The following is a 24,553-nucleotide window of genomic DNA, read 5'->3' on the forward strand; positions in this document are numbered from 1 at the left end:
AGCACACAAACCAAGCCGAAGCCCTTTCGGTGCAGCTCCTTTCCCGCCAATCCCCATGATTTCCCCTCTGGCATTGGCCGTGTTTATGGCCAGCATGTCAGCGGAGCTGTCAACACTGAAAGCGAGACATGGCCATAACCAACGCAGTCATCATCATCATCCCTTCCGTAGCTTGGATTCAATTTACTCGACTTGGCTGGCTGAAACAAAAAAATATTGCGACGTACTTGGTGGATAAGGTTCTTAAGGATTCAGGAATTTTTGATTTGGAATTCATATAAAAATGTAAAGGGTTTCCTTACCTTAAACAGTATTAGTATTGAAATGTACCAAAAGATATCAGTTGAAAGAATCTCATATAAATAGATAGAAAATTAAACAGAAATAACTTGATTTAAAAGAGATGTGGTTGTCCCTTTGCCAACAGAAAACGCATTGAGGCCATCGGATGGCATTTACAATACAAGGCAATTGTAGCAAAAGTTCCATTTCTGATTTCCCGCCCGAGAGGATTTACATAGAAAGGCAATTGCGCCAGTTGGTCGACGGATAGTGAGTGGATAATTACCGCAGAAGCGGCGCTATAGGAAAACCGCATCGTTCTGAAATAAGTGGGCCATAAAGTGAACTTTTTTCCACACGCCGTACCGGGAAAAGTTCTCCTTGTGCTGAGTTAATGTGCATATGGCACGCACAAATGTCAAAGAAAAAGCAGTGAGGGGAATATACAAAAATTAGTGATATATAGAATAAGAATCTATACTTGAGGCATTTAAAACTGGGCGTTGCTGCAGTGCGCCACAGTTTAATGAGGTTTTGATTAATTCGATTTGATTAATTGCCGTGGCTCATAAATCATTAAATTTAGCATGCGGCATATTATTGGCTCCAAATACACACACACACTGACAGCAGGGATATCAAGGATATCAAGGATTTCCCCTGAGCCTGACCCGAAGAAATCCGCTCGGTGGGACACCGCTTGACAAATGGCATTTTGTTGCCTTGGCATGCCGCTGAGCTTGGGCTAAATATTTTCGTAATTACATTTCCACGTCGAGTAATTAATTTTGTCTCTTGCCTTTGCTGGCTTCCCCCGTCATTTTCCCCACCCGGATTTCCCGATTTTCCCTCCGCTGCTTATGCTGTTGACATTTGCCATTATAGGTTGCATACTTCTGTGTGCTTTTTGCTTTCTTCGAGTGTCACAGAGCCTTTCTTCGGGATTAAAAGCAGACCTCGCCTTATTATTACTATTATTATTATTATGTTTCATTATTTTATGGGCCATCTTGTCACACTTTTCATGCCATTTTCCCGACCTAAATCTGTTTTTATTGCCAAGTTCACGTTTGGTCCTTTGGGGACCGCACACGTAGACGGGGTCACATAAAAACTTTTCTGGCTACTTAAGCCGTTGCCAAGCCGAAATTGTGGCCTAAATTATGCAACAAGGTGGCCATAAAAATGGACAACCATTCGGGGCATGTCAAACGGGGCGTATGTGTAATTAAGCCTGAAACAGTGGATCAGCATTAGAGTTAAACGAGTAAGGGTAAGAAATTTGCGAAAGAGGTTTTAACATACTACAGAAGTTTAATTTTACTTAAAGAAAAACTAAAAAATATGTTAAAAAGCTTTAGTAGTAAACCTCCTATTTGGCTTCAAAAGAAGCAGTCTTGAATAAATAGCCCATAATTAGTCAGCTTGAAAGAGGAAAACATCAGGGGATTACATTTAAACCATTTTACTTTCCCTGCACCTCACGGACACCCAACTCCTTTAAACTCCCTTTCGTTCACCTCATATGCGACAGCATAATTTGGTGTTAATGTACTTGCAACTCAGATCCTGTTCTGGCCAGCTGAAGCTGACAACTTGGCCATAATACAGGTGCAACTCACACAGACATTTTTAAGGTCCAGGCGACACATAATTAACCCAATTAGAATGCGTGCGTGTGTGTTTGTGTGTGAGTGAGTGTGCGTCAACGCTAAGCTAAATTTATGTGAATTTTTAATTATGCTCGGACAGCAAGAGGTGTCGTTGGCCGTCCACAGGCAACCGCAAACCAAACACCAACTAGCAAACAACAAGCGGCAGGAGCCACATCATCCAGGCAAAAGCAGCAAAGAGCAGGAAAAAGCAGGACAAACGACCTGAACCCAACGTTGGTTAAATGAAAAACGTAGTAAACTGTGCGCAAAACACCTGAGGATTCACCATGGCGACCGACAATGAGTGGCCAAGTGGCGTCTGCTGTTCCAGCTCCTGAATCCTCCTGCTCCTGCTCCTGCTCCAGCTCCTGCGGCAGGATCTCATTGCTGTTGTTATTGTAGTCGAGCAGCTTTGCCATTTCCGGGCGTGCCTTTTGTTTGCCACGTTTACCTTTTTGGCCCTTTGTTGTTGCCGCTGCACAGCGGAAAATGTATTGTCTGCAAATTATACAAGTTTTTATACATTTTTAAAAAGCAGAGCAACTCTAAAATAGTCTAAAGTGTCTTATGGTATTGTTAAGGGTGAAGACATCTTTCTGCAATTAGTTATTTTTATTCATTTTAGTAAATGGTGAAGACTATTGTTCGTACTGTTGTTCCATAAGTTTGTTATACATTCTAGTTTTTTCCAGTGCATGCCAACTGCTACTGGAGCTGCTGTTGGTTGAACTGCATCGTGCCCGGCGACTGTTTGTGTGCAGCAACCGCAACTAGAAAGCACACGCTTGCCATCCAAATGCCCTGCCTCTTGGAAAAATCCTCCCCAAAAGTCAGGGACTGGCAAAAGTTTTAAGCAAATGTTGCCAAAGTGTTTAACATTTTGTACGGTGTCAGTCGTTTCCTGTTTGTGCGAGAATGTGTGTGTCTGCGTGCCAAGGCACCACAGGGACTTTGGCCCAAGGACCAAGGACCAAAAGTCGGACCAGAAACAGGACTCGGAACAGGCAAATGAACTCTCCACCTGGAGTCTTTGGGGCCAGCAAACTGGTTAAGCGTGTGGATAAATGTAAATTAAACTGAGCCTAGAACGGGGACACAAAACTCAGAGGAGCTGCCGTCCCGGAGGTGGAAACAGATTGCAGGATTGGCAGGCTACGGACAGAAAAGGAGTTAGGTTCATTTCCAGTCTGATTTGTAGCAAATTGGGCATGCAATACTCGTAGTTTGCCCATGGAGGTTGAATGTCTAGTACAATAATAATTTGAAATCAAGAAAATACATTTTATTCCTCAATAACTAAGTGCTACATTTGTACAATACTTTCTATTATTATTTAAAGAATCTTTTGTTTTATACTAGGATTTTAAGCAGAAAATTTGAGACAACCCTCGGGGCAAACAAGTTTGGTAGTGTGAGCCTGAATAATTGACAACTTCCGTTCAATCTTGTCGCCGCTCCAGCGTCAAGTGTTTGGGCATATTTCTGGTCATCCGGGTGCTGGATTTTGATTACCAGGTTATGGAATTTCATTAAAAAGTTGCCGGAACCGGAAGATGGGAAGGTGGAGTTCAGCTTTAAGCTGGATTCCTGGAGTTTGCGTGCGCTGGGCGAATGAATAGCAGACTAGTTCAAATAAAATTTTATGAGGACAAAAGCCAGAGCATTAATTTCTATCAGGAAAGTCAAAAAGGTTGAGTCCCTGCTGCCCAGCAAAGGAGACAAAGGCCAAGCCATGAAAGAGGTGTGGGTTGCACTCCTCTCATGCGGTGTTCTCTTCTTTCTGGTGCTTTTTTTTGGTTCTTTTGGGTATTTTTTTTGGTTCAAGGATAATCATCCGACATCGCGTGCTGTTGAAATTTAAGGAGTGTATGTGATTTTTATCATGCAAACAGCCGGAAAAAGCCGGACCTCCCACCAACCGACATCCACAACCCCTGTCGCGACCCTCATTCAAAGAAACGTGCTAAATGAGTAAGGTAAATGAAATTACCTGACCGAACACACCTCAAAAACAGCGATGAGGTGGCTGTCCAGCCGAGTGTCCAGCTGTGTCCTGGATGTCCTGGTTGTCCAGGGGTGTCCTGGGGTCTCCTGCGTGCGTGTGCCCAACAGCGGAAATTACAAATTTGTCCGCCGCTAATGGATTTCCATTCCGAATTGCTTTTGCCTCTGCTGCTGGCGCTTTAAGGCTGCAAGTTAAATAATTGCAGAAGCTGCATATATATTTTTTTGTTAAATCTTCTCCTGGCGAATGCAGCAGCTCCCGTTTTGCTGCCACACGAAATTAGCTGCACAATTTATGCGAATTGTGGCGCAACATTTTGGGGGCGAAAATTAAATTTCTGCCTGCTGTTGTCAACGCGGCGCGTCGTCATCGTCCTTGCCACAAAACGCTAACGACTACAAAATTGCAAGAAAATTACCCGTTAATGTCCAACATTTATGTCTGCCTCCCAAGACGCTCAACGAGGTGGAGGCGCCGGTTCTCTTCGGCTCTTAGCTGTTTTGGCCTGACTTGGCCTCCTTCATTTGGTCTAGTCTACACTGAAAAATATTTTAAAGCATATTAGAAGAAATTTTAACGTGCGATGCATGCAATTTATGGGGACAAACCTAATAAACAGAACCTTTAAAGTAAATAGTTCAACAATCATTCCCATTTTGATTTTAGAAAAGGATTTATTACAAAACCTCACTTAATACAAAAAGCTTATTTCTCTTTAATTTTTACTGACCATTTAGTTTCGTGAGTTATATTTTGGATTTACACATGCAGCAAAGATTACAAAGATCAAGTTCGTAAACCAAAGAAACATATGTTTAGATAGGAATTAACTTTATGAAAACTATTTATTTACTTTACTAGAAGGTCATTGGTAAGTACCAAACTGATCTCCTGAAAGTTTTTGCTATCTGCAGCAGGAGCAGTTGGCTCTGGGCGGCTTTCGAGTCATGGCCGCGTAATCGTGGCGGAATTTCGGGCGCAAATGCTTCGCAGGCGGAGAGAGCAAAAAAAAAAAAAAATAAAATAACTGGCAAAACTATTATGGCCCTTGTGCTTATTACTCGCTGACATGCAAACACTTGCGCTCTCACTCGCGCCTGCAGGTCCTTATTTTTGCCAGCAGTAAGAGTGCTATCATGTCCTGGTGGGTGGATGGGCAGATGGGTGGGTGCCCCAAGGACAAGGACAATGTAGGAAATGTAGCGAAAACTTGGCAACTTCAACGCCAACTCACGTGTTGAGGGGCGGCAAACTTTAAGCAGAACTGCATTAAATATTCAACGTATTTTGGCATTTAATTTGCAGCACACAATAAATAATAACATGACACATAGCAGCCACCCACTCACCACCTACCACCTCCAACCTTTCCATTTATAAGCACAAATCGAAGAATATCAGTAGTAACAGTTGCTGTTGCAACGGCACGAAATAAAAGTAAATAAAATTGCTTTTCAACAAAACTTCCGCTCGCCGAACCTGACACACATGTCGAAGAGTCATTAATAATAAAGGTGGAAGACGTCGTTACTGGAGGGTTGGAGTTCAGCCCTACCTACATATATACGTAATATATATAGTATACATGCCAGAATCAAGTGGTCCAAAAGAGCACAATGAATGGCGACGGGCCAAAAGTCAAGCCCGGTATGTCAAACCAAAATTTATGCACCCACACGCCATCGAGGAATGCGGGACAGCCAAAAGTGTTTTGTAGTTGGCTTCGGCAGCCCCCTGTGGTGCAAATAGTACCTTCTTCCTCCGGATCGAAGTTGGTGAAATTTGTGGTGCTGCCTGCCACTAATTTCAATATCATCAAAAATTAATTCCACTAATTCGATTAGAGGAATTTCGTCCTCAAGGAGCAGCAGTCGTCCTGGGGAATTAATTCTTATGGAACATTTTCTTTTGCTTTTGCCCAAGGAATTATATCACTTGTATGAGGTGGCAATGGCGTGTTGGGTTAGTCTGGGATCTGGTAATATATGATGCTTGGAAAATTGTAAACGACGCACTCAATTTTATACGAGAAAAGCTGCATAAAGTTAGAAAAAAGTCTAGGCAAATAAGCATATTTAGTATAAATTCTGCAAGTGTTCATCTCCTCATTTCAATTGTGTTCTTTCGGGCAATATATATCAAAATGCATTTGCCTTGCCTTACTTTTAAGTAAATATGCTCAAGCAATTAACTTTTATTTCATCAATGCAAACGCTTTAATCGAGTTTTCTATTTGTGTTGAGTTCTGTGTACACAACCATGTCGAAGAAAATCCAATTGTTCTTATAGTATGTACATATATGTACATGTAACCAAAGTAAAGCCACAATCTCAAGAATTCCTTAATCGCATTTTTTAAGCTTCGCATTTAATTAGGTACCAGAATAAACTCGTTTCGAGATGGCGAGAGCCCCAAAAATGGCACATTACGCACCACATTTGAGAAGCATTTTCAACGAAAATGAAATCTTCAAACAAAGAGTGCCGTGTCCTTGGGGTTTTCCACCGTTCTGCCGGCTTTTCATTTTAATGCAAGTATTTTTTATTTAATTTCGCTTTATGGCCTCTGCCGCACCCTATTTCCTTTCGTTCAGTTCGCATTGTGCAAATAAGCAAATGCTCATGTGTTAACGGGAAAAACCGAGGTAAGGGGTGGTATTTTTCTTCATTTTTTTTGAAGAGGGTGTAGAGGGGAGGAGAAGCCAAACGTTTCCAGGACGAAACGCCAAAAGTCACGAAGTGGGCGCCGGAGGGGGCGTGGCATGGCATGGCTTGCCTTACACTAATTGTCTTTGCTGTGCGTGCGTGCGGGGTGGCAGAATATCTGGGGTTTGCATATATTTTACGGTTGTTTAGCTACACGTATCCCGCATACGGCAGTTGGCTTTTATAGCCGTCATTTCCGCCGGATCTCGGCGAACAATCCGCATTTCCCCTCGGCCGCAGAATTTACTTCAAAAATGTGACGGCCAAATGAAATGCAAATTATTTTTTGCCCACTCCCGTTTCTCCCCTCTCCTAAGCACCTGAGCAAATATTCAAGACTCGTATATGATATATCGCGGCATAATGCTATTTGCATTATTCTCTTAATGATCAAAAATAAACTTTTAATAAGACTCGTGATTTGCACTTCCGTTTGCGTTGACTCAACACGAAAGCGTTCACTTACACATCAGTCTAATTTTGGATGGATATGTGATTAATGAAATGTAATTAAAACAAAAAAGGCTGAACTTTTTAAGTATATACTATATGGGTCATATATAATAAATAATATAAGTAATTTATTAAAATCTACGCATGCTTCAGTTCCCTTTGACGTGCATATGAGTACAACTTGCTACAGCAATATGGTTGTGACACGCACTGTACCTATGTGGGACATGCCAATCAAAAGTCTCCAACTGTGAGTTGCACTGCAGGACTCGTCCTGTATAAATGAAGGATCCGAAGTCGGAGTCATTGTCATTTCTCCGTTGGCTGGCTGACTTGTCATTCCCACTTCCATGCCATTCTTTAACCGACTCCGGCGAATTCCCAATGCCAATTAAATGCGGCTTTCACATTGTCATCCGGCCAAGACTTTCCATATGACAATGCCACCGGCAAACCGTAATGAGCTGGTCCGCCAGCAAGGACACCCACCCCCCTGAGTGCCGCCCCAGCAGGCGGCCGGTCGTCGGTCGTTGGTCGCATGTCCTGCCAAAGTAAATTAATTGCTGGATACAGCTCCTTGATCCTGCTGCTCCTTGGACCTGCTCCCGTTTTGCTGCACGTGCAACTTATGTGCAAATTAACATCATCATCAACAAGGACGGCTCTCCTCCGCCTTCGCAAAACACTTGCACTCGTCCTGCGTAGATTAATCGGACTGATTAACCACACGCAGCTAGCCAGCAGGAATACTTTGGGGGTTACTGCCACTGGAACGAAAACGAGAACAGGAATAGGAACAGGAACAGGAACAGGACGAGAAACAGTGCCCTCTGACCCCTGCTCGTTTGTCCTGCCTATTCATTATGCAATTATTTCGAATGACTTTCGTAAGTGATATTTCCTTTGGCTTTCGTGCCGTCAGGGAAATGCATTCATCAAGGCAAACGGGAATCCATTTAGGCCAAATGGGGTTAATGCTTAGCCAGCTGAGATGGATGGGTGATGGGATTAATAAATTAGACCAGGAGAAATAACAAGTCGTCGGTAGGGATATTTAATGTGACTACATATAACAAAGAATACTATTGAGTTAAAATTTACATCAAAAGAAGAAATTGAATAATCTACACAGGCGTATAAATTTATTATTGTTATTAACATTGTTTTCTTGTGAAACATGGCCAATTAGAAACCAATAAAAATTCAGCGCACTAGCTTCTTCAAAAAGATTTAGCATCCACTTAGTCATTCGGAAATTATGATTATAGCGCCGTCGAAGAGTCCATACATCACAGCCAAGTATAATTTACAGCCATAACAATTAAGTCTTAAAAATGGTTCGCATATTTCAGCGCACGACATGAAATACAGTTGGGCCAATTTACAGCCAAAATTTCCAAGGGGAATGAAACTACAAACACACCGCACCTTCCAAAATTCCGGTGAGAATTTCTGGGCCACGGATTGGGCAAAAAGTCACGGCCCACGAAATCCCTTTGGGCCAAAAATACGGCAAATGGCAAGGGATTTTCTTCGACCATGTTTAATTGAGGCAGATAAAAGACAGATTTATTGTACGTGCGCGATTGGATTGTGCCTGAAAATGTCGATTAATAATCTCTTGTAGGTGCGAAGACCATTGAACTTAATTGGTCAAATCTTACTTTAATTTAACTGATAACAATCTGTTAACAACTGATCATTCCATTTCATTACTTAAGGAACATTAATATAATTAATATTAGCTGATCAACTATGAGCAACAAAATTAAGCCAATAATACCAAAATAAATGTTAATAAAAGAACCAAATAAATTCTTGCGAATGAACGAAATGGCGACTTAGACATTAATACAGTACGTTAACTACTCTTAAATAGCAAATAAAAAATCCTGAAAAAAATATTAATTTTCCACAAAGAATTTTAAGAATTATTCAGTCAAGAAAATACCTACTCAATAGGCAATGTCTGAAGATATTTTGGCATAGTCAGTCACTTTTTTGCTGCTCGCCTGTTTGGCAATGAACCAAAAATACGCTTTGGCCAGCAGACACTACAATAAGGCGAAAAACAACAACTGATTTGTACAGGTGCGAGAAGTCTGTGATCATTCGGATGTGAGGCGAACTCTGCGATCGCGTCATCACATCGAGTGCCCTTTGGTGGCGCCTGCTGTGGACTCTCAAGATTTTCCCCCAAAAATGAGAGGAAGACGATCTTATTTACGTCTTGGCCCATTTGATGTTCTACGAAATGGATATAATAGGAGCGGGTATAAGCAATTTTTGCCTAGATTGCTCCCCTTTGGCTTCTAATTATTTTTCTGGTGTTCGCTGTGTCCGCTTGTTTACTTGCCTAACAGTTATTTTTGTTGACTTTTGACTATGCGATTTTATATGGTACACAATACACTAAAATTGTGATTTTCAAAACTAATACTCTAAATATTTAAAAAATATTATTTATTTTCTAAAATAGATAATGAGTAGAGATTTGTCTTATTATTTACAGAATATATTTAAAACTCGCTTTTCTAATTTTTACTTTTGTTGTTTTTTTCAGTTTCGCGTTGGGTTTTCCCAATGCACAAGTTTTCTTTCGTATTGAGTATAATAAAAATCGGAATGAAAATCAGCAGCGGACGCCTTTTGTTTTTGCAACATGTAATTGGCCAGCGACGGTAATATAGAAATAATTTCTTCTCAATTTTATGAAAAGAGGAAAATTGAATATAAATTTTGATTCAATTAGAGAATACGCATACAATTATTTTTAATTGAGTCACATAATTTCGTTTATTATTTGATGAGAAGAAAAATATTTCCTTCTATTTATCATGATATTAAACTTTGCCAATTAAATATAATAAGCATAATTAAATAATTTTTTTCTTGTGCATATCTTAAATCTTCTATATATATAATTTTATGAAATTTCTAGCAGCAGAAACTGGATAGTTTTGCAAAAATAGTAATTGGCGTAGATAGAAAGATTGTAAGATCGCGGAATACGCAATTATGTCCATATATTATTTAAATTAACTTATTAGTTATAATTATTTTAATATTAAGTATTTTCCCAGCAGAATATGTTAGATTTTTTGTTTTTAATTCAACAGAGACTGTTAATTTTCAACTTATCCGCAATTACAAATATTAACTTGATTGAGTTTGTTCAACGCACGCACCGTTTGGCCACGCCCACAGTGTGTCAAACACGCTAATTTACTGTTACATTATTTATACTCACACACACACACACACATAGATATCCCCCTTGCAAACATTGGCACACAATCAGTAACATACAAACCATGGCTATGTAGAAGCGATAAAACTGAAAGGTTGTCACTTTGGCAGCGTTAGGCGGTCGCTCGTGTTGGTTGGGATAGGCAATGGTGTTGGTAATTGGGTAGTAAGGGACGGCCCGGGGGGTGGTGGTGCGGGGTGAAGGCGGCACAGAGGGGGAGGCAAGGAAAAACAACGAAGAACACGGCGAATGGGACAACAGGGCGCATGAGCGATGTGTGTTGGCAACATTTTGTGCTCCTGCAACATGTTGACAAGGTGGATTGTGAGTTGAGCAAGGTATGGTTTCAAAAGTAACTAATTGCCGTTTTTGATAGGAAATTTTACAAGGAATTAATGTTCTTATATTGCAAACATTTCTGAAAATATGTTGCTGGATTTATAAATTTGTAGTATATTATGAGGGTCTTTTAAAAAAAATAAAAGGAATAAACTGATTAAGAAAAGCATTAAAAAACTTAGAAAGCCATAAAATTAGGATTAGGTATGACATTCCATATTTTGACCAATATTTCGAATGCTGTGATCAAAATACTAATAATAATATTCGCAAAAAACAGAAAATCGAATTTCGGCAAAATTTCAATATTTACAATTGGTATTTTTGCTATAACTTGGCTAAAAATGGTCAGAAAGTTAAAAGAATTACATTTTTCTACTCCTAATTACTAATACTAACCAACCAAATCACTTTTTGACCGACTCTGTTAAAATTATTTGTTGCCAAATTTTCGCAATTTTTGTAAGGGGTACCATCATTAAAAATTGCAAAAAATATGAAATAAATATAATTTTTTTTTGAAAACACAGTTCGATTGGAAATTTAATTACGAACTCAACGAGGTATGACATTCCATATTTGGAGCTATATTTTGAATGTTCTGATCAAAATAGTGGTATTTTTATCGCAAAAACACAGAAAATCAATTTTCTGCCAAAAACCAAAATCATCATCAAAAATTGCAAAAAATGTGAAAAAATAAAATTTTTTTTTTGAAGACACAGTTTAATTGGTAATTTAATTACGAACTCAACGAGGTATGACATTACATATTCGGACCAATATATCAAATGTTCTTATCAAAATACTGATATTTTTTGGCAAAAACACAGAAAATCGATTTTCGGCAAAAAATACAAAATCATCATCAAAAATTGCAAAAACTGTGACATAAATATAATTTTTTTTTGAAAACACAGTTCGATTGGAAATTTAATTACGAACTCAACGAGGTATGACATTCCATATTTGGAGCTATATTTTGAATGTTCTGATCAAAATAGTGGTATTTTTATCGCAAAAACACAGAAAATCAATTTTCTGCCAAAAACCAAAATCATCATCAAAAATTGCAAAAAATGTGAAAAAATAAAATTTTTTTTTTGAAGACACAGTTTAATTGGTAATTTAATTGCGAACTCAACGAGGTATGACATTCCATATTTGGAGCTATATTTTGAATGTTCTGATCAAAATACTGATATTTTTATCGCAAAAACACAGAAATTCGATTTTCGGCAAAATTCCAAAGTCATCATCGAAAACTTCAAAAAAATTTTAAAAAAATATATTTTTTTTTTTAAAAACACAGTTTGATTGGAAATTTAATTACGAACTCAACGAAGTATGACATTCCATATTTGGAGTTATGACCTGTTTAAGGACCTCACTGAACGACAATTTATTTAATTAACAAGATTAGATTTTAATGTCTAGCATATTAATGGCTTCAAGGAGCCACTCCAAATGCGATCCACAACATTTCCCGCCAATTGCAGGACAAGCCGAAGTATCTACAAACAAACGCTGACACACACACTCACACGCACACACACACACACACACACACCGACACACTCTCTAACAACAACCCCGAAAAGCCACAAAGCAAACAGAGAGGGGGTGGGTATAGTGGGTGGGGTTTTTTTTATGGAGCAGGGGGCACACATCCATTCGTCTGACGTTTTGGGTCGTAAGGCGTAAAATCTGCAAAGCTCAACACTGAGACCAAAAGCCGGTTTCCCATAAACCCCCCAAAACCCCGCACCCCGCACCAACCAACCAATATACCCTCCTGCCCACTGTTATTTACATTTTGTTTTGCCGGCTTTTCCACACGAAGGCGAAATCCGACAGATAGCCGAAACAAAACGAGCGGAAAATCCGAAAGATACACGAGCCTTTGTGCCAGCGATTCGGGGCTGGCTTTATTTCGATTCCTATCCACCGATTCAGTTGGCAACGGCCCGCACTGTGAAACGGTCAACTGTACGCTAAGCAAATTGAATTCAAGAGATCTCTGTATGTCTATGTGTTTTTGAATATTTTCCTCCTAAATATTTGGAATCTTGGGTGCCGCGTGTGTTATTTTGAGTTATCGCGATTGCGGCTAAGTGCAATTAGTGCCACAAATTTAGTGCAATGAATTGGGAAATTTATTTCTCTGGCCAGGCGCATCATTAGCAAATGAATTTACCACAAAGATATTATTAGTGAGTGAGCTATCGTGTGTGTTGTCAATTTTGAATGGTGTTCGAGTTCCAGTTGCTCTAAGGTAATTTCTACCGAATATCTAGTCCCCTAACGTCAGAACCTAAGCATATGTCACAAAAAAAAAGGAAAAAAAAAAAGAAATAACAGAATGTCGCGCATGTTAATTAAGACGAGAGGCATAAAAAAGAAATGCCGAATGGTAGTGGGGCCAATGCCAATCCATCCATCACTCAATTGCCAGTTCAGCAACGGATTTTCCTTCATTTTTTTTCTTTGTTTGGCGTTCTTCCCCCATAAAACTCTGTTTTTCTATTATTTTTGTAGGCCGCCCGAAAGCCAAATGTGCATTGATTTTAATTTGAACAGCAAGAGAGTCGAGTGCACATGTGTTTCATTATTTTTTAATCTGCCGCCAGGCAATAAATAATCAGCTGGCTGTGAGTGCGATAAATATTTATGCATGCGACTCACTTGTCTAAACAGATGCCGCAGACAATCTTAAGCGAAGCGATCCTCGCCCAGTACTTAATACAATCTGTGAAAAATCAGAAAATCACAAAATCAGCCTTTCAATCTGGGACACATCAACTCCCCGTTGCTGTTTACTGCCCGTTTACGGAAATGTTTGTTTATCTTGATGCAATTTGTGCGGCCACGCCTCTCAATTAAATCGGAGCCCGAAAAAGTTATTCCTTTGGGATTATGGGATGGGATCCTTTGTTTTGATGTTATCAGCTGAGACTCTGCCGTTGCTTTTGCTGTTGCATGTTGGCTAACAAAATAATTGACAAAACAAATCATTTACGTGGCAAAAGTTTGTCAGCCCTCCTCCCGAATTTCTGCACCCCCCCTTAACCTCAGTCATCGCTTAAATTGCACACGGCGGCCAGACACGCAACATGTTTGATGACAAAAAAACAAACAAAGCGGGGGAAAAAAACACGAAAATTGTGCAACATTCGGGGGCACTGAGAATTTCGCGCTGAAATATAAATAACAGCATAATAACTAGACAGACCGGCCGAGTGGAGATACAAATGAGCGGAATGAATAGGCTGCAAATGGGATGGCGATTGTGCTGGGAACAATAAATTAGTTCGGTAGACTTCGGGAACTATCAAATTAAGTTTGGTCCTTGTTCCAAAAATAATACAATTAAATTTAAAAAGTAAGAAAGAAACAATCTGTAAATGAAAATGTTACATATAACTGAAATTGAAGTGTTTCAATCTGTTATTTAGCTAGTTGAGTTAGTCAAATGCTATTGAAATATGGAAAGGATTATGACAGAAACATAATATTAAGCAAACACAGTGAGTGCGACTATCCAAACAAAACCCAAAATCGGTAATCAAACCAAATGCAAACGCAAACCGCAGGTTAAATCATATTATGGCCCGTCAGACCGCAAAAAGGCCCGAATCCTGCGGGAAACGGATTTGGGGTTTGCCGGGGTTAATGTTTGGCTGTTGTTGTGGCTCACAGTCGATTGCCTGATTTACGGGCACGCTCGCATACGAAATGCTCATTGCAATAGTCAACATGTTAACATGTTGTTAAACACACGGCGATAAATCGGGGAATGGGGGCTACCATTTTTACGGCCCGTTTTCGGCTAGAAATGCCCAAAATCGCCACATTTATGGCTATTAGATTTTCGGTTATTGCGGCACCAAACTGAATAGTGCCTTGATATGGAGGGGTTCCTGTAGAGTCCTGTAGTTCCTCTGCTGCCAGGAAACTGGCGCCTGCTGCTATACGCTTTATTAAAAACGAATTACTATCCACCAAACGCCACTAAGTATGCAATGGTTTTATGACCATCCAATGGCTGTACGCAGCATAATAAATAGATAGAAATGGTAAGATACAATGCGTTGTCCTTGGCGCTTTGCAGGCGACGATAGTTCAAACAAATTGTAGGCCATATATTTTATGGCTCCTATGGATTCTCGTTCAAGTACATGCTGAGTTTATGTTCCGGTGATTGGCTTGTGAAAAATTTTATAGCATTTTAATTGCATAGATTTTCGATTGCCTAACAGCTCGGTCACATGTGCACAATTCCTGAAACTTATTCATCTCGATCGTGTTTATTTATCTGCGTCTAATTTATGCAAGTAGCTTGCTCCACCGGAATTGTATTAATATGATAAAAATTTCAACAACTTCGTCGTCGTCACCTAGGTTCAAGTATTCGAAAGACTTGCGTAAAAGTGTATAATATAAACATAAATGTTCTAATTCTATGGTACAGAATTTGTTTAGAGCTAAGAGACTAGTTTATACCCTTAGTTTATACCCTTAAGAATTGTAACCTTTGTGGAATGATTTAATAGGGATTTTTTCAGTGCAGAGTTAGCCTGTTAATTTTTGGCAGCTGACGCATCAAAGGCCGCAGCCGTATTAACTTTTCATCTAAACAGCCAAAAACCACAAAACTATTTAACGCTTTCTGCAGTCAAAATGAAAATCAGTGTTTATTGAGGGGTTTTGCTGCGAAATTCCGAGCATATTAAAGCCATCTGCCCGATGGCGATGGCGATTGCGATTCAACTGCAACTGCAATTCGCAGGTGTTGAGATGCCTCCTAATTTATGAGCTGTGCATAGTGGGTTAATGTAACAGCAAATGGCCCATTGCGGTTTGAGTTAAACAAGATGGCCCATCCCCCCATTCACATCCCCACCGCCCAATCCAACCACTGCCACAAGGTCACCTGACTCGATGTGCAATCGAGTGGGTGGCGGATTCCGGTGGGTTGGATTTACATGCTCCATTTGACAGAAACGCGGAAGCGGGCTTAAAGTAAAAGAGTTCAATTAGAGAGCTTAGAGAGCACGAACATGGGAACGAGAAACCACTGGGAATCCGAAATCGGTCGATAATTTCATTGCTTCGGCTTCCCACTTGATTAGCATTCCTTTGTGGCACAGATGTCTCGGGTTATTTATCTTAAATGTCTGAAAAAGAAATACTATTCAATTTTAAACGATTTAGCTCGTTTAATTTCAGGCGGTTTAACATTAAAAATGTACTACAATGTTTTACTTGAATTTTTACAAGCTTATAATTGAGATATTTTGGTAGTAAGTTTGTCAAGTTTTAATTGAAAGTAATATATACAGTAGTAGTATTTGAAAGGTGGAATACTTTTGTAGTGTTTATTAATTTATACTTTCGTGCTTAGTAGTAATAAAAGCGATTAAAAAGTTGCCAACAGCAAACTTTTGGCTATAAAAACTTTAAATAAGCGAGCAAATATAACAAGCTCGTAATTTAATAAATATATACAATAAATTATAATGAATAATTATGCATATTAGGCTCGCTTCAACTATGCAGCTCTGTGAATTCAATGAGCTTGTAATAAAACAGCGAAATATTACGCATACGCCAGGGACGCATAAATAAGTAAGCGAAACGAAATATTTTCCGATCTGATTGATGCCTTCCTACCGGAAAATCGTTTTGGCCAATGGCGTGAAATTCACTTTCGTTCGCTGTTGGCTTTTGTTGTTTTGGCCCCCTTTTTGATTTTGATGCCATGCACATTTGCAGGCTTTGTTTTTGGGGTTTACGTGTTTGAATTCATGTGCCACGGGATTTTATTGATTCCAGGCTTGATTCACTGCCAAGAAACAAAGACAGGCAGTTGTTAAGTGGGCAAAAGCCAAGGCGAAACACAGCGAAATAATTAGCTAGTCAGCTCGTAATGTTGGGCCATAAATCCAGAGTCTGGCATTTCGTGTCAAGGCTCATCGGCAAATCGATTGATAAATTAATCAGAATTAGTCCTTGAAAAGCTATACTAAATATTTATAGGCTTCTTATAAGACAGTAAGTGCTTCGTTGGGAATTTTTCAATTTCAATTGTAATTTTAAATGTCCGCCCATCGGTGTTAAGTAGAATGGCCCACCTTTAAAGCTTTAGTGCACATTGTCTTTATATAGATATATAAATCTAGTATATCTGTATCCTCCGCCCAGGAACAAAGCCACTTAAGCCAACTTTGAATGTAGCTGACAAATGAAGACTGACATTTACCAAACAATTGAGCTTCAGATGGAAAAAAGGAAAATAAGGAGAGCTGACAAAACAGAAAAACCAAATTATTCCGCTTACAACTTGTCGCGACTGTTGAGTTTTTGAAAGCAACTTGTTGTAATAAAGCTTCAGATTTCCGCGCTCTTAGTTCTTTTTTCTGTGACTTTTTCGGTGACTCTGTGCTGAACGTGAAAGATTTAAAATAAAACCACTTAGTCGCTGAGCTCCATTTGCAACAATTGTTTGAGCCTCGCGAGCCATGATAAAGTGTCCTCAGAGACATCAGTTACCAAAGAGGGCGAGGATTTCCCCCGAATTTGCGTCAAATGCATGAAATTTCGGGGGAAGAAGCATTTTTGAATAAATTTAACACTTGGTGGTTTTGGGGTGACAAATGTATATGTATAAGTGTTTTATTAAGACTAATTTGATTAACTCATTTTGTGATTACTATACTCTAACTGACAGTGGAAAGTGGTTCTTGTAACTTGTACCTAATTGTCCGAAGTTTAACTATAAACTACTCAACCCTTTAAGTAAATTTCCGGCCAAAGTAATTTGGTTACCTCACACAATGTTAATAGTTGCATTAGTAAATCTTAGAAACCCCTAGCTACTAATTTCCACTTTCCATAAATTCCCAAAGTTTCCGTCATTACTTAAGCCCTTCAAGCAAGTTTTCCCAAGTCCAAAGTCCAAAGTGGGATGCGTAAATCCTTCGATGGAACTCACCCGTGCCGGAATAAAATTTATAAGAATTCCGCTGGCCAGTCGAGCGTATCCGCTTCAATTTAAACAATTAATGTCAATCTGCGCCGAGGGTGAATAATTTTTGCTCTGCTCTAGATACGTTCTTGCTGCGGAAAATATATATATTAAAAAGTAAGTTCATTTGATTTCATTAGATTCGAACCCACTGAGAATTCTATCCATCTATTTACCCCAAAAATCATTATACGCGAATGTAAATACTATGTGTGTTTTGTTTACATATATATTTTTAAAAAGCCAAACACACAAATGTGATGAAGGGGGTGTGGGGAAAAATCTTTGAACTGTGTAGCAGAGGGAGGTGGTCGAAAATAGAGTGTAGCGCAAAAATGCAGATACTTTTGAGCATCAGCTGAACTACCTGGGGCGCAACTAAGTGACACCTATTTCGGGATGTTGGCCTGTGTTTTAGTTCTGTCTTGTGTTCATTATTAACTGAAAGCTGACAGTTGGACATGTAATTGTGTTTAATTGAAAATGAAAAGCCTCACATAGAATCATACTCAAATTCAGTATGCACACCTGAAATCTCACACACACACACTCGGTACTTTTGGTCGATTTGAATGTCAGACTGGCGCAAGTTTTCAGCCTTTCAGCTTTTCAACATTTCAGCATCGCTCGTTGTCTGGCGGAAATTTCAACGTGTTCGGGATGTCAACATTTCCCTTACACTTTCCCCACCCGATCATCATTTTCCAACCATGCAAATGTAGAAAATGCAACAAGTTGGCCAGCCAGCCAACAAAATGGCGGAAACGTGTTGCTGTCGACGTCGACTGGAAAATCAAAGCTCCCCCACTGCTGCTGCTGTTGCTGCTGCATTCATGAATTATGGAATGCATATTTAAACGCAACTTTAAACTTTTTTATTGCCCCGAGAAGGAGGAGCGATCCGAGGAGGAGGCATCCTAATTGTGCAAAACTTTCGCACACGCTTCATATCCTGGCAGCCGGTTCCACAACCACGTCCACTTCCACGTCCACGTCCAAGTCCCACGTCGCTGTTCATTGACTTTGGCAGCGTACAAGGATGCAGGACACACAGTGTGACTTTGTTTTTAATACACTCGACTCGCCACGACTCCAGCTGCATCGATCGACGGGACAAACAAGGCCCGTCGCCTGTCTGGTCCTGCCGCAGTTCGTTACTCCGCAGGACGACAATCCTGGCCCATCTTTTACACAATCAAAAATATTGAGATACTTTAAAAACCAATTTTTCTATAAATATCAATGTCATTATGATTTATATATAAAGATAGCCATGCAATACAATAACTTGTACATTTTCTTACATGTTTAATGTATTTATGAGATTTTTCTAACTAGTAAAGATGCAAGTATTGAAATTTTGCTGACTGCATCCTTTTCCGGCACGCTGTTGTCCTGTGACTCCTTGCTTTTTTGTTAGCCGCTGTCGATGCTTTACGTTGCCATGCAGGCCATGACAAAGATTATCAATAACAAGTCCGAGGAAGATACCCACATGCGTAATCCTTGCAACGGATATTGGTTACGCCACTAGATGGCTGCGCTCTATCACCACAAGCCCATCGAATGTCCTGCGTGTCCTGGCTGCTGGCCATCCATATCAATTGAGTGCTCAAGCTTTTGTTTACTCACAGTATCTCACAGTTACTCAAAGTATCGCGTGGTGTTCCGCTTAAATAGTCAGCATCTTAATGTAAAATTATGTTGCCTAAATACAATAAGGTTTTGTAAAGCAATATTTATTAACTGAGGTAAAGGTGCAAACTATTGTTTTTTTGTTATTTATTTATCTGTATTGAAGTCGTTTCCAGTTCGAGTAAAATCGATTTGTCCCATATTCCTTTGTTTTTCCATGAGCAGCCAAAACCAATATCCACATCAGCGCACAAATGAAATTTTTTCTAGTTGGCCGTTTGGAAAACTCAACATTTCCGCCCGCAACTCGTATTCGCATCATAATTTGCAATGTGTTTTCTGGCAGGAAGTTGCCGCTGAAAATATGCTGAGAAAATGGTTGGGTGGCCTAGGTGATAGAGGAAGGGTGAGTGAGGTCTGAGCTTGTCATATCCTGTTGGCAGAGGTTCAGGTGCAAGTATTCGCCACAGCGGAAGTGTGAAATATTTTGACCTGCCCAGCGCCAAGCTCACCTGAATTTACCTTCATCTTATGTGGCATGGAATTTTTGCGCTGGAGCGTATTTTATTGGCATTTCGTACGCAATTTGTGGCCAGCAAGGAATTCTTTTGGAAATTTTCATATTAAATTTTTCGGCTTTGCCATACGGCCACGATTTCCCTGGAAATTTCTCAATTAAGCTAAAAATCGCCATGAAAAATAGCAGTCGATTTCACGTTACTCGTCGTGCGTATAATTGATTTAGCCAAATTGTTAACCGCCTGAAAGCGGACAAATTGCGCGAGCCTCTTTTGGCCAAAACCTGGCCCGAAAATCAGGACCAAATGGAGCTGTAAGTCCGCCGGGGAAGCTTTTAATTTCACGCATGCAGTGCATAAATTTGGCATTTAGCATTTTCCATTTGCATTTACATTTGGCATGGGGCATGATTATGCGACACTTGTCAATGGATTTGCATCGCACAGCAGTTGTCCACTTTGCGGTATTGGCCATTCTGCAGTTTTCCCCCTTCGATTTTGAGAGGGGGTAATCCCACCCGTTCACATTCTAAAATTCGGACCGTGATTGGGGATTGGAAATTAAAGGGAATTCAAGGGAAAAGCAAGCTAATTTTATTATATGCCTTTTATTTATGCGCGCAATGGAATTCTGCTTCTGTTTATAGGTGAAAAGCACAATCATTTACATTTTAGAAGAATTCTAGAAAAATTACTATGCTTTTGTGTATGATATGTGTTCTAAGACGTAGTAGATATCAAAGTGAATGGAAGGTAGGAAAATAATGAAAATATTCAAAATAAATGCAACAAGCATGAAGCACAAGCTAAACCATAAAATTAAAGCTATTGCTTGTATGATTGCATGTGAGAGAACACAAAATTTATGAAATGAATTGGGAATTATTTGTGATTTGTGATTTGGCATTGTGGTGAAACAAAGTATCCGCATGCAATGTAGTAGGGCAATTGTATCTGCACATGCCGAACATTCCGCGCCTGTCAACGCTTCTTCACTCAGCGGCTTCTTGGGCGTTGCATTCTAGAGCCAAAAGTGCAAATTCTAGAGGTGCAGCAAGCAGTTCTAGATGCTAGCCAAATGTTGCTGCTAATTAAATTGACTTCGTTGGTCTCTCGATCCTTTACGGCCTCTCTGTTTTGATTGCTGGCTGGCTGGCTGGTTGGTCGCGGTGTTTGTTCAAAATGTGGGTCAATTATGCGATTCGTCGCGTCACAGACAAAACCCTGATGGCTGTGGATGTGGGTGTGGGGGTGTTTCAAAAACATCCATCAGAGGCCATTGAAATGTGCGGGAGGATGGGCACAATTCGCACAGCAGGTTGTCTTATGTAATTATTTGTCAAATTCACACTGAGCAGCGGCGGCGTGGGGCCCACATCCGCTAACGAGCTACATACATACGGTAACCCACGGCAAAGCCATCAAAAGCAACCACCCAAAACACCCCAATCACCCGAATCACCCAAACCAGAACCTCATCATAACCGCGGGCAATCAATCAACAGCTGGCTCATTATGACAATCGAAGTATACTGCAGAAATAGATGGAATTGATCGAAAACATAAATAAATATGATGTAGCGCCATATATATATATGATTGGACTGGAACTGGCAAATTGCTTAGTCAACCGGTCCGGGGATCAGAACTTCCGGCGTGTCCGGCAATCGGAAATAATTATCTAAAATTAGTGACAAATGCGGGTGCAGATAAGATTAAAGTTGCCCGGCGTTTGGAATTTTTCCGCAGTCGCCGAAAAGTATGCAGCAAATCAGGAGTTAAAACCCATTGCATTATCAATTATAACGAACTTTGAATATACCCACACATTACTGCCATAGAAGACATAAATCTGGAATGCACTTTGTTCCCAACATAATTTACTATTTAGCTTTGTACACACGTTTATTTCGGTTGATTAATATTACACTCTTTATTGGTAAATTATGTGTTAATATAAATAAAGTGTTGGTTTTTTTTTTATTTACCGCTTTCTTTCGTTAAAAACAAATTGGCAAAGTATATGCATTTATTTAACATAAATATCAGTATATAAATTAACATGAAAGTAGTGGCTAATTGTGCATTTAGTATACATTAAATCAAGTCAAATGCCAAATGCAAATGCATTGAGCGGGAAGACCATTGATCAGACACACACACACACATTCCTTCATAACTCTAATATCTACTATACTCGTATGTATAAATGAAAGTTTCTTTTTCATTTGTCGGCTTCCCACATTCCCCGATTCCCGATTGTTCAGATATTGGCCATAGGCGGGGCCTTTCCTGCGGTTTTTCTCGCCCACCCAGATAACAGCTATCTGGTTCTTGTTGTAGTGACTGTGTTTGGGGCGCTAAAGGCTTTAAACCGTCTAGATTTATTTACAATTCATTTGATTTTATTTGTCATACCTTTCTCGAACCGAATTTTGCTTGAAAAAACACAAGAAAGTTATAATGTGTGCTGTTTATCCTGATGCACTTGCTTTTTTAAGGCATTTTATGAACTTCAACTAGTTTTCTTTAAACTGCAGCTGCTGTTTTCTGCATAAATTAGTATAGTTAAGCTTCTAAAATCCTACTTTTAATATTCTTTAAATATTGTTTAATCATTAAACATTTTTTAAATGTCAATTCTTGTAAGTCATGAGCTGTTCTTTAATCTAAATACTAGAACAAGTTAGTCATTAAAAATGCTAGGCAAAAATAACTCAGAACAGAAAAATGTAACCATGTAATCTGCAGCAATTTAGACACTGTGGTGGCAGTAAGAAAATCCCTTTAAAATATTTAATAAAATTTGAGCAATATTACATTCGATAAGATTAATAAGTTTCTCCACATTTATTTCATCGTGTACGCACACTATCATACTTGTATGCTTATGTATGTATCTTTCTATCCGTGATCTGCCCCCCAGAGACCCCTGCCCCACCACGCCCCCCGCCCATCCCTTGTAGCCCCCTTGCTGTTGATAGCTGTTGTTGTTGTTGTTCTTGTTGTGGCTGCTGCTCCCCCACATAAAGCTGACAATAAAAACAAAAATACGCTCACTCATTCACACACTCATGCCGTCACACTCGCAACCCAGAGACGCACTCACATCGCACTCACACTACCATTCACATCACACTCACACTATCTGCTGTAACTATAGACCCAACAAAGCGAATATGAATATTTTGCACAGAATTTTGCGCTTTGTTCTCTTCTCATTTTCCTCTTTTTTTTTTAGAGTTCTTCGCTTTTTTGTGTTTTTTTTTTTGTTTTGGGTGGGTTCAAAGTTCTTAGAGCAGGGCGCACTTGTGCCGCTTGGGACCGCGGACGACAGGACACAGCACGGATCGTATGGCCTCGTCGAAGACCGTCTTCAGACCCTTTTGGGTCAGGGCCGAGCACTCCAGATACTTGACCGCAGCGATTTCCTTGGCCATCGCCAGTCCTTGGGGATAGGTGATCGGCGTGAGCTTCTTGTCCTTCAGCTTCTCGATGGTCTGCTTATCGTCGCGCAGATCCAGCTTGGTGCCGACCAGGATAATGGGCACACTCGGACAGTGATGACGCACCTCCGGAAACCACTTGGCACGCACATTCTCAAACGATGCCGGATTCACCAGCGAGAAACAGATGAGAAACACATCCGTTTGCGGATAGGAGAGCGGTCTCAAACGATCGTAGTCCTCCTGACCAGCGGTATCCCAGAGGCCCAGATTGATGGGCTTGGCATCCACCATCACGTTGGCCGAGTAGTTGTCGAACACGGTGGGTATGTACTCGCCCGGGAAGGCGTTGGTCGTGTAGCTGATGAGCAGGCAGGTCTTACCCACCGCTCCGTCGCCCACAACCACACACTTGATGGCCTGCATGCTGATGAATGATCGATGAATTCAGCAGCTCGTTGCTTTGTTTTTGCGTGGTGTCTTTCAGTGGATCAGCTGGTTTGCAACTGGTTTTTTTTGTGGCAGCTATACTTGTAGTGACTTTGGGGTTATCATTTAATTTGGTAGGTCACAGGCAGTTCTTAAATCTTTTAGATACTTTTTGTACTCAGCAGTTTTTGGTATCTTTTCGTAATTATTTAGTTCGACAAACAAATTTTAGTTTCGTTTTTTTAGCTCAGCTTGTTTTTTCTATTTGTATAGCTTTTGCTTTTCGCGTTGGCGTTTTGCTTTTATTGTTTTTTTTTTTTTTTTTTTTGGCGATTATACAATAATTTGCTCACGCACTAATACAAATGCTGCCCACACACACACACACCCACTCAAGCGCGTACAGAGAGAGATGCGAATTTGAAGTGGAGTTTGATTTATCGCGAAAGTTGTTCAATCAATATTCTTAATTGAAAGCAGAACCGTGACGGCGTTCTTCCTGTTCGTTCGGTATATTATTTATGAATTAATTTTGCCCGCATATGTGGTGATTTGCAGTGGCAGGAACGGAGAAAACACGCCCAAACGCTGTGAAATCTTCGCGGCGATTGAAGAAATTTTCTGCCTCCGCTGGCAGTTGTTGTACTTGTTTTTTCACTGTAGTTCTCGCTCTCTCAACTTGTTTGTACGGCTGTCTCGCTCGCACGCGTGCGCCAGTCGCTTAAGCGAAGCGCTTTGCGCATACGCTCTCCGATACAAAGAGCAAGAGAGCGAGATACAGTGCGGTCCCGAACAATTAGGCAGAGTG

The 24,553-nt window shown here is 40.1% G+C and overlaps 2 protein-coding genes across 2 annotated transcripts in view; one reads left to right on the top strand and one right to left on the bottom strand.

Moving 5' to 3' along the window:
- Positions 1–12,643: 12,643 nt before the first annotated feature.
- Positions 12,644–24,553, top strand: part of LOC6533323 (uncharacterized protein DDB_G0283357) — a 30,628-nt gene continuing 18,718 nt past the window's right edge. The window contains exon 1 of the mRNA XM_002094013.3: positions 12,644–12,965. The gene's annotated coding sequence lies outside the window, so the exon portion shown is untranslated. The remainder of the gene's footprint in view (positions 12,966–24,553) is intronic.
- On the bottom strand, positions 21,757–24,360 carry LOC6533320 (ras-related protein Rac2). The gene has a single exon (XM_002094010.4). The coding sequence runs from the start codon at positions 23,740–23,742 to the stop codon at positions 23,164–23,166; it is 579 nt and encodes a 192-aa protein (XP_002094046.1). The 5' UTR covers positions 23,743–24,360; the 3' UTR covers positions 21,757–23,163.

The sequence above is a fragment of the Drosophila yakuba genome, chromosome 3L (assembly GCF_016746365.2).
Source record: "Drosophila yakuba strain Tai18E2 chromosome 3L, Prin_Dyak_Tai18E2_2.1, whole genome shotgun sequence".
NCBI lineage: Eukaryota > Metazoa > Arthropoda > Insecta > Diptera > Drosophilidae > Drosophila > Drosophila yakuba.

Coding starts and splice junctions, on each gene's coding strand:
- LOC6533320 (XM_002094010.4), bottom strand. CDS start 23,742: ATGCAGGCCATCAAGTGTGTGGTTGTGGGCGACGGAGCGGTGGGTAAG.